The sequence below is a fragment of the Pseudopodoces humilis genome, chromosome 21 (genome assembly GCF_049639895.1).
Source record: "Pseudopodoces humilis isolate 2021_Gansu_Grassland_sample_001 chromosome 21, ASM4963989v1, whole genome shotgun sequence".
NCBI lineage: Eukaryota > Metazoa > Chordata > Aves > Passeriformes > Paridae > Pseudopodoces > Pseudopodoces humilis.
This window is the reverse complement of record NC_142220.1, coordinates 9,808,815-9,822,738: the sequence shown is the minus strand read 5'-3', so window position 1 is coordinate 9,822,738 and position 13,924 is coordinate 9,808,815. Positions and strand designations below refer to the sequence as shown.

The following is a 13,924-nucleotide window of genomic DNA, read 5'->3' as shown; positions in this document are numbered from 1 at the left end:
CGGCCGGTGCGGGCACTGCAGCCCCGGGGAGCGCCGGGCCGCGACTGGGGGGGACTGGGGGGACTGGGGGGGACTGGGGGGACTGGAGGGACTGGGGGTACTGGGGGGACGGGGGGGACTGGGGGGGACTGGGGGGACTGAGGGGACTGGGGGACTGGGGGGACTGGGGGGACTGGGGGGACTGGGGGGGACTGGGGGGGACTGGGGGGACTGAGGGGACTGGGGGACTGGGGGGGACTGGGGGTACTGGGGGTAGTGGGGGTACTGGGGGAATTTGGAGGAATGTGGAGGCTGGGGAACGGGGGCGCCGGGGAATGGGGAACTGGAGTGGGCTGAGGCAGACTGGAAGGGCTGGGATGGACAGGGGAAAGGGAGGAACTGGGGCAGACTGGGGAGAGGGAGAACCGAAGGGATTGTGACCATCCACGGGTCAGCTGGGAAGATTGGGCTGGGGGACACTGGGGGGCCAGCAGTGAGCAAGGATGAGGGGCTAAGGTGAAATTAGGAGGGTTGGAAAACCAAGGAGGATTGTGAAGGCAGAGGACTAGGGAAGGACTGGGATAGCCTGAGAATGTGTCTGGGATAGACATGAGGCAACTGGGATGCACTGAGGCACCGACATGGGGTGAGGAAACGGGGTAGCAGGAGCCCCTGTGCAGGCTGGACAGCCCCTGGGTCCGGCCCCACAGCCCCTCTCATCTCTGCCTTGCAGGATCGTCCCCCCAGTGCCGATGGCCACGCTCCGGACACTGCCCCGGGGCAGGGCAGCCAGTGCGACAGCCCCAAGCAGCCGGCGGGGCAGGAGAGCCCGACACTCCCGGTGCCCTCTGCCGTGAAGGTAACACTGCTGCCTCTGGGCTGCCCAGGGGAGGAACCAGCCCAAGGCATCCAAGCCTGAAGTGCCCATGTGCTGTGCCCCAAATGTGTGGGAGCTCCAGGTGTCTGGCCTTAAAGGCTTTGAATAATTCAGGCAGACAGCCTTGTGTCAAAAACTGATTTAATTCATTGTGTAATGGTACAAGATACAGCAATACACCTTGCTAGAGGCAATTGCTGGGGTCCTGCACTGAAAACTCCCCTGGGGCTGGGAGTAGGAGGAGATGCAGGGCAACACTGGAGTTCCTTCCAGGCAGGGAGGGTCACTGTCCATCTCTGTGCCCTGCAGCACAGCTGAGATGGGACACAGTGCCAAGGGAGTGCCCCACACCCAGGCTCAGCAGGTCTTGGAGCTGGAGTGTCAGGTGCCAGCAGGAGCTGCCTTTGTTCTGTCCCAGGCCTTTGAGGTCCCATAGGAATGACAGGAGCTCTTCTCACACCTAATTCCTTTCCTTCTTGGCCCAACAGTCCAAATCATCCAGTGATAGCAAGAACCGTCACAAAAAGCCCAAAGACACCAAGCCCAAAGTGAAGAAGCTCAAGTACCACCAGTACATCCCTCCAGACCAGAAAGCAGAGAAGTCCCCTCCACCCATGGATTCTGCATATGCCAGACTGCTCCAGCAGCAGCAGCTCTTCCTGCAGCTCCAGATCCTCAGCCAGCAGCAGCAGCAACAGCAGCAGCACTTCAACTACCCTGGGATGCACCAAGGACAGCTGAAGTGAGTGCCAGCAGCAGGACTTAGCCCTGTCTCTCTCCAGACTTTCCCCTCTGTATCCATTTGTGTCAGAGCAAGGGGATAGAGGCACACTCCTGGAACAGAAAAGCTTGGGAACAGCACAGACCCCCTCCAAGCCATTCTGGCTTTGCATAGTGGCTGGGGCACCTGTGACCTGCTGGTGGGACACCAGCAATCTCCTACAGCCTAAACTGGTTTTCCTTGGCCATCCTGAAGTCTCATATAGGAGACAGCAGACCCAGGGGAGCAGAGGGATGGGATGCTGGGCACAAAGACCCTGGGGAGCAAACAAGTTACCCCAAATCTCCTTTGTTATTTCAGGCAATCAAATGAGCAAATGGTCAAAAGTTCAAATTCTTCATCAACTTCTGGCAACAACACCCCTCTTTCTCCAGTGAAAACCACCTTTTCAGGCCAGACTTGTGTCTCATCTATCAAGCCAGGCCCTCTGCCATCCAACCTGGATGATCTCAAAGTGAGTACAAACTTTGCCACTTCAGGAGCTGAATTTCACAGCCTGAGTGTGCTGTGCTGCCTCTGAGTGTGTCAGGGGAGTGCCAAGGGCTGGAGGGGACGTGTTAGAGATCAGCACACCTGCACCCCCATGCTCTGAGCCACCCAGGAGTACAGCACAGCACCCTGGGGCAGGGCTTGGTCACTGGGGAGGTTCTGAACATGAGGGCTTGCTGCTCTGGAGGTGGTGAGGGGTGCACTGCTCCAGCCTGTGTACCAGCAAACCAAAGGTGTAGCCTGGGGAGGCTGCAGGTCAGGCTAAAGGATGATCTGAGCTGCTGCTCCTGCAGCTCCTGGCTCCATCCCTGTGTGGTTTTATGGTGGACATCGTGGATGCTCTGACAGACCAGCCAGAGGCCATTAGGGGAGCATGGTGCCCCCCTTAGTGACTCAGCTAAGGCCAGCTCAGCTCTCTGCATGAGCAGGTGCCTCCTGCTATGTGCACTGTTTTGAGCAGCTCTCACGCAGGCAAGAAAGGGCATAGGGGAGAATCCCTCACATCAGCTATTCTTTTATACATTGCTAATAGACCCTCAGTCATGGGGAAGGCCAAATCCTTCTAGGAGCAGAGGTAGAAGCAGCATGAGTTTGCCCTAGCTCAGGTGGCTGAATCCTGTGCCTGAGCATAGAGCATGTGGCTCCAAGGTGTCACAGTCTCTGAGCTGTCAGCTGGCTCCTGGTCTGTGTTAAAGTCCTCTGCACATGGAGAAATCTGCAAGGAAGGGAATCCTGAGTTGCTTCCCAGGCCCAAGGACCACTGCTGGTTCATGGAGAGGACTCACAGTTCTTGGGAGGAGGAAGGTTTTCCTGTTAGGAAAGGTTGTGATCCTGCAGGATGTGCAGTGGTCAGGATCCTGCTCATGGCGACTCTGATGCCTGCAGGTGAGACAGGAGCACCTGGGAGGTCAGAGCTTTAAAGCTGGAAGCTGCGAGCCAGTGATCTGAGACGCCTTGTTAGAAGCACTGGGTTTCTGAAGGTCTTACCTGTCCCTGGCCCTGATCACGAGTGACTTTCCTTGCAGGTGTCAGAGCTGAGGCAGCAGCTCCGGATACGAGGCCTGCCTGTGTCGGGTACCAAAACAGCGCTGATGGAGCGGCTGCGGCCCTTCCAGGAGTGCAGCAGCAGCACGGTGCCCAACTTCAGTGAGATCACCACCGTCACCTTCCCAGTCACCCCAACAAGCACCCTGTCCAGTTACCAGTCACAGTCCTCCACCAGCATGTTATCAAACGGCTTCTATCACTTTGGCAGCACCAGCTCCACCCCACCCATCTCACCCGCCTCCTCTGACCTCTCCGTGAGCGGCTCTTTGCCGGACACCTTCAACGACGGGCCCATGTCTTCCCCACAGTTCGGCCTGCAGCCATCCCCGGTTCATGGCAGTGCTGAGGAAAGCCTCATGAGCAGCATGAATGGAGGGAGCATCCAGCTGGAACTGGAAGGAATAGACACAGAGAAAGACAAGATGCTGGTGGAGAAGCAGAAGGTCATCAATGAACTGACGTGGAAGCTGCAGCAAGAGCAGAGGCAGGTGGAAGAGCTGCGGATGCAGCTCCAGAAGCGAAAGAGAAGCAATGGCCTTGAGGAGAAGCAGCAGCCTGCTCAGCATTTCTTTGGTGTCCCCATCAAGCAGGAAAACGCCGTGTCCAGCTGTCCCTTTGCATCCAAACAAATGGCCCTGAAAGGCCAGGCCGGCAGCTCGGAGAAGCTGAGTAACTGTGGGGTACCGCAGGTGCCCCACATCGTAAACAGCCACTGCCTGGAGCCCGCAGGGCAGAGCACCATCACCTCCTCGACATTCCTGAGCCCGCAGTGCTCCCCCCAGCACTCTCCCCTGGGGGCTGCAAAGAGCCCCCAGCACATCAGCCTGCCACCGTCCCCCAACAGCCACTACCTGCTGCCGGTGTCCCCCGAGGGCCGCAGCGGGTCCCCGCCGGGCAGCAGCTGCCTCCGCACAGCGCCGGTGAGTGCCAGCCCAGACCCCACGGGGGAGGCCTCTCCTCTTGGCCCGGGGCTGCTGGCAGCATGTGGGGCTGCCTGCAAGGGCAGAGAGTATCCCAGGGGGACAGTGGGTTGGAGACTGATAGCGCTGCAGGGTCCTTTGCAGGGTTTCTTCTGGGGGGCCCTACCACCACAGCCAGTTGCTCTGGAGGGGCCACAGCACAGCTCTCATGCCCCATGGAGCCCTGGCACAGCTCTCATGCCCCATGGAGCCCTGGCACAGCTCTCATGCCCCATGGAGCCCTGGCACAGCTCCCCTCCTCGCCAGGGGACCCCAGCACAGCTCTCTCTGCCCCTAGGTGAGCACTGGCAAAGCTGCATGTGTCCTGGGAGAGCCTGGCAGAGCATCCTCTGCCCTGGGGAGCCCTGGCACAGATCTCTCTGCCCCTGGAGGAGTTCCAGCAAGCTCCCTCTTCCCTGGGGGAGCACTGGCACAGCTTCTTCTACCCTAAAAGAGCCCAAACCCAGCTGCCTCTCGCCTCAGGGGGAGTTCTGGCACAGCTTGCTCTGCCCTTGGGGAGTCCTGGCACAGCTGCCCGTGCCCCATGGAGCCCTGGCACAGCTCTGTACACAGCAGGGAGGCACCAGAGCGGATCCCTCAGCTCCTGGGAGAGCCCTGGCACAGTTCCTACAGCCCTGGGAGACCCCACTGCAGGGCTTTCCAGCATCTTGCCAAGCCATTGTGGCTCCCAGCAGCGTGTGAAGGATTTTCACCACTGAGTTGGAGAAGAGCAGTCACCCTGGGGAAGTCTTTTCTCAGGAAGCTGGAGCAGGGCTGGCAGTTGAGGTCTGCAGTCAGAGAGAGCTTGTGCCTCCCCAGCAGGGCACCACAGGCTGTCCTCAGCAGCCCCCACTCAGCCCCCTGGACAGGTACAGCTTGGGGAGGGGGACACGCTGCCAGCACAAACCAGCACAAGGCTCTGCTCAGCGCAACCCCAGCCCATCCAGTGCCCTCCCAGGGCTCCCCAGGCAGCAGCAGCAGCACCTTTCAGTGGCTTGTGCCATGCACAGGGGTGCAAGGTGTGCCCCACGGCAGGGGCAGGCTGGGTGTGTGGCACTGCCCACAGCAGAGCAGGGTGGCCCCAGGCAGGCACTGGGGTGCAGCCCTGCACCGTGGCACAAAGAGGGGCTCAGGGCAGTGTCCAGGGGATGGTGGGTGCTGTGGCAGAGCATGGCCAGTGAGGTGGGAAGGGGCAGCAGTTTTGGGTGAGGAGGAGAACACAGAGCTGCCAGTGGGTTGGGGTGAGGCAGGCAGTGGGGCTGCTGCAGGGGTGAGGAGGGACACTGGTTTGGGGGAGCTGGGCAGGGGGAGCAGAGCAGGGGAGTGACCCTGGCACTGGGGCTGTGCAGGTGAACTGGGCACTGCAGCAGAGCTGTGGGGACAGTGGGCACTGGGACACAGTGCTGTGAGGTGATATCCAACAGAGGCAGCAGGGCTGCTCTGGGCAGCTGGGCACTGGTCAGTGAGGCTCAGGAGGGAGCAGCAACAACACAGGGACATCTCCAGCTGCTCCCTCACTGCCCAAGGGCAGGGGGTGCACAGGGGGGATGGTCTCATTGTGTCCTGCAACTCACCCCAACCCCAACACCACCCATCCTGGGCATTCCTCTGCTGCCTGCAAGGCACTCCCAGGGGTGAGGGTCCTTCTTCAGTAAGAACTCTTCCTTTGTGCCCTGCACTTCAGTGCTGTTTCCCAAGAGCCAGGGCTCCTTCCAGCTAGCCTCCACAGAAAGGTGGCCAGGATGTGCATGGCCAGGCAGAGTGGCCTCACCACTCCCTGGGTCCTCTCCTGGATCCCACCTGAAGGGACCCTGGTGCTGGTTTTTGTGGGACAAGGCCATGGCCAGGCAGTGGGGAAGGACACACAAGGGCCTAGAGGTGATGGGGACAGCAGCTGACAGGCACTGTTCTTCAAATGCTGTCCGTCCTTGAAGGGGAACCTGGCAAAAACTTGGCAAAGATGTGCAGGTGTTTGACACAGGCAGAGATTTCCCTCTTTTGAGTGACCCTCCCTGGCCTGAGCTGTGTGAGGTGCCCCCAGTCAGGTGGTGATGGGGAGGGGCTGGGCTGGCTGGGGAAGCGCCTCATCACTGGCCAAGCACAGCTGACCACCACAGCATCTCTGTCCTCCCTCAGTCCCGCATGTCCACAGCTGACTGAGCACCAGGATGTCCAGTGTCACCGTGTCTGTGCTCTGGCAGTGCCACGAGGTCAGCCTGGCCTCGGCTCTCGGATCTAGGGCAGGGAGCTGTTTTACCTGCCTCTGTCCTGCTCAAAGCCAGGAATTTTGACCCACAGAATTGTCATTTTCCTGGCACCTCAGCAGCCTCAGCAGGGATGAGAGAGCCGTGCATTGACTCCATTTCCCTGTATTTCCCCATGCAGATGGCTGCGCAGTCAGGCCAAAAGTTTTCTATTTCATCCCCAAGTTTTTGTAAGTCAAGCCCAGCCCTGTCAGAGGTAAAGCAGCCTCCACCCTATGAGGATGCAGTGAAGCAGGTAACTGCATGGTTTTTGTTTTCTACAGGGCTAGGGCTGCCCACAATGTCTTTTTGCAGTCAGAGGGACTCAGCTGCTGCAGTTCCAGCCCTTTCTGGGGTCTCTGGGTAGGACAGACCTGCTCCCATGAGGAATGGGCTTTTTTGAAGGGTTAGTTGCTGACTAGCTGCCACAAAGGAGCTGGGCAGGAACATGTTCCTGTGCACCCAGGGGTCCTGACACCCCCCAAGTCCCCTGGGTGCCAGTGTTCTCTCTTTGGGTGCTCAGTGCTGTGTGAGGAACAGACCCTTGAGCATTCCCAGGTCACCAGGAAACCTCCTCCTGCTCCATCCACCCCCCTGAGCCACACCCTGGAGTAATGCATGGCCATTCCCCAGGAACACATCCCCATCAGAGTCTGGAGCAGCCTCAGTGCTGGGACTGGTGGTGCCTTTAGGGAAGTGGAGTGATGCTGTTGGCAGGGTGAAAATGGGTTTATGCCAGCCTGCAGATCTTCCAGTCAGGGAGAGGAGGGAGACTGGGCAGTGCAGGGAGCAGGGAGGGCAGGCAGTGCCTGTGAGGTGCTGGGGCCAAAATGTTGTTGTGTCCTGAGAGCCCTGGGACAGGGCAGGCTGTGGTGGCCACTGAGCAGAGGGTTGGCAGCAGGGAAGGGTTCTTTGCCCCCTGGATCCACTGTGATTGTGCCACGTCCCTGCAGTGCCCTGAACGCTGCTGCCAGCCCCGTGTTGGTATGGCCTCTCTTCTGTGGGGTCTAAAGCCATCTTTTTTGGGGTCTAGAGCCATCTACCTGGCTTGTGGCTGGAGGGACTGTCCTCCTAATGCCCTCTACTCTCCTCTTTGTCGTTTGCTGCAGCAGATGACACGAAGTCAGCAGATGGACGAGCTCCTGGACGTGCTGATTGAGAGTGGAGGTACGCTCTGCTTCCCTCTTCCCCTCTGGGGCTCTCCCTCCAGGCCAGCATCGGTCTGTGGGGCTCAGTGCATTCTGTGCACCCCAGCAGAGCTGTCTGAGTCGAGTACAGCTTTCCCCTGCCCCCCCTGTGCCAGCAGCCCCCAAAATTGAACCCAAAAGCAGCCTGGCCCTCCCTGAGCCTGCTGCTGCATGTGCCAGCCCCCTCCCCACAGTGTGCCCCCCATCCCCAGGGCTGCCAGTGCCACCTCAGCAGAGCTCTTCTGCTGCCCTCCCCTGCTCAAAGTGCTGCCCTTCCCCAGCCCCTTGGGGACAGCTGCTGGTGCTTGTGCCTTAGGGAGTGTGTCCAAACCCGGGGATCAAGGTCAGAAAGCAGGAAAGTGCAAGGGAGGGGGGCAAACAGTGCCACTGGGACTGAGTGGGGAGCAGGTTCCATAGGGGTGCCCAAGGGGTCAGCTGGAGGCCTGTGGTGGTGCCCAGCAGTGGTGGGCACTGCCAGAACACCTCAAATCCCTCTCATCTGTTGACAGAAATTCCAGCCAATGCCAAGGAAGATCGGTCCTGCCTCCAGAAAGTCCCTCAGATAATGGTGTCTACGGGGAGCTCCGGTGCCTCTGTCCCCAAGGGCTCTGCCCCGTTCGAGCCGGTGCCCTTCGAGCACTGCCCGGGCGGCAGCGACGCTCACCTGGAGGTGCTGCTCAATGCCCACAGCCCCCTGGGCAGGGTCAGCGAGATGGCCCTGCTGAAAATGGGGGGAGAGGAGCCCCACTTCGAAGGGATGATGGAGGGGTTCTCTGGCAAAGCTGCAGATGAACTGCTCAACTCGCAGGAGATTTTACAGACTCCTCTGTCGCCCATGGAAACCCAGCTGTCCCCTTCCCCTGCCGAAGGCTCCGGTTTACAAATGAGTTTCACTGAGTCTCCGTGGGAAACAATGGAGTGGCTGGACCTCACCCCCCCCAGCTCTGCCACCGGCTTCAGCTCGCTCACCCCCGCAGGCCCCAGCATCTTCAACATCGATTTCCTGGATGTAGCCGACCTCAACCTGAACAGCAGCATGGACCTGCACCTGCAGCAGTGGTGAAGGGACGTGCTGGGGCAGGGGGCTGTGAGCCTGCAGCAGGTGGCACAGCGTTCCTGTCGTGCCAGAGAACATGCAGGGCAAACTTGCCTCTTCCAGGGGAAACTGGAGTCATTTTCCCAGCATATAAACTTGTTTGAATTTCCAGTCACTGAAAACTGACAGCACAATTCTGGTACTTTGGTTTCCTCCATTGACACAACCCCACAGAGGACACCAGTGCCTGAAACAAGACTTCCTTTGATTGACAAGAACTTCAGTTCTCCTTCTTTAATCTTTCCCCCCCAGTTTTAGCAGTCACTCTCTTGAGAACTGGAGCAGCTCATGACAAGACTGTGTGGTGAGGTGACCTCACCTGGGTGGCAACAGGAAATCGTGGAGAGGGTAGCCCACTGTTCCGTCTCCTCTCCTCTCCTCTCCTCTCCTCTCCTCGAGTCTCCTCTCCTCTCCTCTCCTCTCCTCTCCTCTCCTCGAGTCTCCTCGAGTCTCCTCGAGTCTCCTCGAGTCTCCTCGAGTCTCCTCTCCTCTCACCTGTTGTGCTCATCTTGGCCGTGCCCATGCCAGGGTGAAGAGCAGGGGTCTGTGCCCAGCCAGGTGCCAAGCACCCTTCTCTGGACAGCCAGGCTCCTGCCTTGCTCCTGCCCAAAGCTGCACTGCCCCAGCATTGCCCCGCCTGCTCCAGGTGGATGAGAGATGGAGATCACCGTGTTGGCGTGTCCTGAGGGGCTGAAAGCCCAGGAGCCGTCCTGGCTGCATTCTGACCTGAATCAGGCTGCAGCCTGTGACCTTGGAGCAGAGAGCTCTGGACATTGGAGGCAGATTTGGAGGCAGATGTTCAGGATGCAGGCGCAGGAACGGCGGGGATGTGGCATCCCCGGTGCACACAAAGGGATGTGTGATGTGTTTTGGTCGAGGTAGGAGCAAGTTGTATGGAAGGACCAGGCAGGCTTTGGAGGGGCTGTTCTCTGCACAGCCAGGTCAGGGTGATCTCCAGCCCTTGCATGATCCGGGAGCAGCGGGAGCTGGGCAGGGACACTCAGTGACCACTGAGCGAGCCCTCGTGTGGCTGAGGCTTTGTGGGAGTGCCTGCTCCTCTGCCGTCCTCCCGTCCAGCCTTCTGCCCATCCCCTGCAGTCTCCCCCTCCTCCCCGAGTTTCTCCAGCGTCACTGCTCGCTCAGCCCAGAGCAAGGCTACCGGAGAACAGCTGTGAATCACCGAGCCTGGAGGAGCCCGTTCTCCCGAAGCCGGCAGAGAAGGAAGCTCTCCCGCAGTGATGCTCCCGTTTGGAATCACCAGCATTTCTCCTATGAGTCTCTGTGCAATATTCTTCCTCAGGCTCTAGCAAGAAGGAGCCTTTGCTTCACTTCTTGGCTTCCACCAAAGAACTTGCTGCAGACTGTGTGATGGACACGTCTGTTCGTTGCAACTCTGGTTTTGCCAAAGTAAATATTGTTGCTGACAAAGATTGTTAAACTATTTACAGACTGAGTGTATTTAATATTTGTGTTACTGGAAGGACAGCACACGGAGATGAAGCTGCCTGGAGGAGGTTCAGCCTGGCCCTGGCTCCCGTGGCGCTTCCCCAGGGATGCTGGAGCTGTCGGAGGCAGCTCTGCAGCCCAGGCAGTGTCCCCAGCCCCTGGCCTTGTTGCATGCTGTATAAAGCACGTGGCAGTAGCTTTCAAGTCACTATTTAAAGCACCACTTTTCTATTGTACAAATGTCACAGGGCACTGCTAGGATAGACAATCACAGGTTGCATTTTTTTTTAAAGAATTTCTTTTTCTAAGTGAGAGATTTTTTTGAAGCCAGTCCATGGAGAATATTCAGAGCACTTGAACCAGAGTAGTGTTAGCTGCTCCACTGCGGCCTTGTACAGAGTTTTCCAGGTAATTTTCTCCTCTCAGCAAATGTATTTCCTTATTCAAAGGGATGCTGTCAGCTTCAAACCTGTAAGCAAGCACATTTCCTTAACTATGTTACCAGCAACACCTTCATTATTAAAACCCTTGTCTTGCCACTCTGTCTGCTCATGGTTTGCTGTTTGACTTCACCACTGGGACAACCACAGCTATCCCAGCTGCCACCACCTGGTACCAGCTCCGTGCCCTGGGACAGCTTCAAGGCCAGATGAATTTCACTCATGGCAGCAGTTTCTCCTGGAAGATTTCTGAACACACCAGCCAGCATCTCCTGTCTTTTTCTTCTGTAGGCTCTGGTTTTGCTTTGTCTTCCTGCAGACCCCACTCCTTGGGTCTCCCTTGAAAGGCAGAGCTGACTCCTGATATTTTTGTCAGGACTGGGTTGGTGGCTGCAGGGTGCCAGGTCCAAGCAGAGCTCTGCCACAGCCAAACCTCCCTCTGCCCACAGTCACAGCAGGCTGGGACCTTTCCCTGGGGGACTTGGATCTTTCTCCACAGCAGCCCTGAGTGTCTGTTTCCAGATTTGTCACATCTTTCCTCTGATTAGAAAAGGTTCACAGGTATTTTCCCATCCGTGAGCAAGGAGGGACTGTCCATGTGGGCTAAAGGTGAAATGGTCCTGAGGCTTGGCTCCAGTGAATCTGAAAAGATGCAGATGAACAAATAACCAGTTCCTATGAACATCTTTTAATGTCTAACCCAAATCCTGCAGCTAGGCGTGCTGTGATAAAGAGCCAGGTCATGGTTACTCAGAGAATGAGGAGACAAGCCTCAGCCCAGGATTATTTCAGGAATATCGACAGACTGGAGCACTCCCCTGCCCTGTCTGCCTGCTGAGGAGAGCCTGCCCGTGCTGCTCCCCCTGCAGCAGAGCAGCTGGGGAGGCTGAGTGTCCCTGCTCTGAAAGGCAAAGAGCTCCTGCAGGGAGCCTCAGCTCCGAAGGGCAGGACAGACACCTGCCAGGTGCCGAGGTTTGGAGCAGAGCATCTGGGCAGGCTGAGTCCAGACCAGGGTCCTGCTGCGGGCACAGAGAGGGATCAGAGTCTCCTGAGTCTCCTTCCAGGCCCCAAAGGACACCAGAAGCAGATTTTCTGCTGCATGGAGAAGTCAACCCAGCTCTGCCTGGGCCCGTGGTCCTCCAGCCAAACTGGAGCAGCCTCCTGGGGAAGCAGAGGGTGTGCCAGTGGGATGGGAACCCCTTCCTGCCTTGAGTCAGTCCTCACTCAGTCTTCCATGTATAGGTGATTTTCCCACACAGTCTGTCCCAAGGAATTTAGGGTTCTGGGATTTTCCTTTCTGTCAATGCCAAGCTGTGGGATCCCAGTGATATCCCACTCTCCCTCAGTCTTCTTGCCTGAAAAAACAGAGGTAATAAAAACAAACAAAGAAACAAAGAATGTTCTGAGAGTCAAATTAACATTTTTCATGCCTTTAGCAAGTTTTTAAAATGTGCCTCAGTTCACCATGCAGTGCTTCCTTCACCACAGTCACTGAGACACCCACAGCACCTCCCCATCAGCTCCCAGGTAAAGACAGACCTGGGAACTGCTCAGGCAGCACATCTCAGTGTGAGGAGCTGCCTTCCTACAGCAAACCCTTGAGCCTTCTCGAGGCTGTGTGCTGCTGGGGCTGTTGGCACAGCTACACCTGCACCCAGCTCTTCTGCTCAGTCCAGCAGGGGTTTGCTGTTTGGACACACCACGTTCTCCTGATGGGAGGTTTGGGATTATGGCAAGACAAAGCTTTCTGGCTCCCCCCAGAGCAGCCCCAGACTGCTCTGCTGTTCTAGCAGAAAGTGCTGTGTGTCTCCAGGAGAGGGAGTTTGTGCTTCATCTCGTTTTCCACGCACTTGCACAGCTGTAAACATAAAGGCAGAATACAGCAGCTGTTTCCTTTTCTTGTTCCTCAGAGCAGTCCCCCCATCTTTGCCTGGGCCCCTTACCATGCTCAAAGCAATGGCCACGTGTGATTTGTATCAGGAGTCAAAGGGAAAATGGAGTTGTTTTAAAAAGCAGCACCTGTGTGTTGACAGAATCATGGAATCACTGAGATTGGAAAAGCCCTCCCAGACCACAGAGTCCACCCTGATCCCCACCGTGTCCCCAGCCCAGAGCTCCGAGTGCCACCTCCAGGAATTCCTTGGACACCTCCAGGGATGGGCACTGCAAACCTCCCTGGGCATTTCCAAGGCCTGAGCTCCCTTTCCATGGGGAAATTCCTGCTGCTGTCCACCCTGAGCCTCCCCTGGCCCAGCCTGAGGCCGTTCCCTCTCCTCCTGTCCCTGTTCCCTGGCAGCACAGTCCGACCCCCCCGGCTGTCCCCTCCTGCCAGGGACTTGTGCAGAGCCACAAGGGCCCCCTGAGCCTCCTTTGCTCCAGGCTGAGCCCCTTCCCAGCTCCCTCAGCCCCTCTTGGAGCTCCAGACCCTTCCCCTGATCTGTTCCCTGCCCTGGACACGCTCCAGCCCCTCCATGTCCTTCCTGTCCTGAGTGTCCCAGAGCTGCCCCCAGGACTGGAGGTGCCCCAGCAGTGCCAGCACAGGGGGAACCCCCAGTAACACAGGCCTGAGCCCTTCATTTATACTCACCTGGCCCTCAAAGGAGAGACAGCACTGGGATGAAGGCCAGGGGAAGCCATGCCAGAGTATTCATGGAAATCCTCAGCTCAAAGTGCTCCTGACAGAACAGGCAATGATGCAAATCTGTGTTCCCCCTGCTTGATCCAGGCAGGGATGGGTTTGAGCTCATCCAAACCTCAAAGCTGGTCTTGGAGCTCCCCAGACACATAATGACCACAGCAGAGCACAGTGGGATTTTCTGGGTGCTGTATGGTCCTTGTTGAAGATCTAAGAACCTCCTCGGCCATGCCAGTGGGCACAAAGGTGTGAGGAACTGGTGTGAGGTGCCAGTCTGGGCCACTAAGCACAGCCAGTGGCCAGTGGCTCCAAGTCTTCTGGGAGAATGGTCCAAACAGAGTCTTGGCACTGGGCATGGAAACCAGGGCAGCCTCAGAGCCCGTGTGCTGGTACAGAGGGAGAGCCAGAACCGAGCCCTGCAGACCTGGCACTGATGGCCAAAGGAAAATTCCCAATTCCAGGGCTGGAGAAAGCCATCACACATCACTCAGGCAAGGAGTGATGGAATTGTCCAAGGGCTGTCAGGAGCAGTAGCAGTGGCCCTGTGCAGGAATGGATCCTGTTGGAGACACCAGCAGCATCTGGAACAAGCTCAGATTTTTTCTGTGCTGCTTCAGCAGTGACACGGTGACAACAGGATCCTCGGTGAGGGCAGTGAAATTCCTACAGGCAGGAAAGAGTCCAGAGGGAGAATGGAGCATGTGTTCAACGAAGAGCAGTTGAGAGGGACTGAAATGTCCATAAA

The 13,924-nt window shown here is 57.7% G+C and overlaps 1 protein-coding gene across 10 annotated transcripts in view; it reads left to right on the top strand.

Moving 5' to 3' along the window:
• The window catches only part of MYOCD (myocardin), a 219,989-nt gene extending 209,346 nt beyond the window's left edge, over positions 1–10,643 (top strand). For 8 of the 10 annotated variants that reach the window (XM_088065576.1, XM_088065578.1, XM_088065581.1 and 5 more), the window contains 6 exons: positions 713–838; positions 1,345–1,598; positions 1,938–2,091; positions 3,152–4,093; positions 7,485–7,542; positions 8,072–10,643. In XM_088065576.1, the coding sequence (XP_087921702.1) occupies positions 713–838; positions 1,345–1,598; positions 1,938–2,091; positions 3,152–4,093; positions 7,485–7,542; positions 8,072–8,625 (2,088 nt within the window). In that variant the 3' untranslated portion in view covers positions 8,626–10,643. Of the gene's footprint in view, positions 1–712; positions 839–1,344; positions 1,599–1,937; positions 2,092–3,151; positions 4,094–6,517; positions 6,632–7,484; positions 7,543–8,071 lie in introns of all 10 variants that reach the window. The other 2 variants (XM_088065585.1, XM_088065577.1) reach the window with 2 other exon arrangements.
• Positions 10,644–13,924: the final 3,281 nt, after the last annotated feature.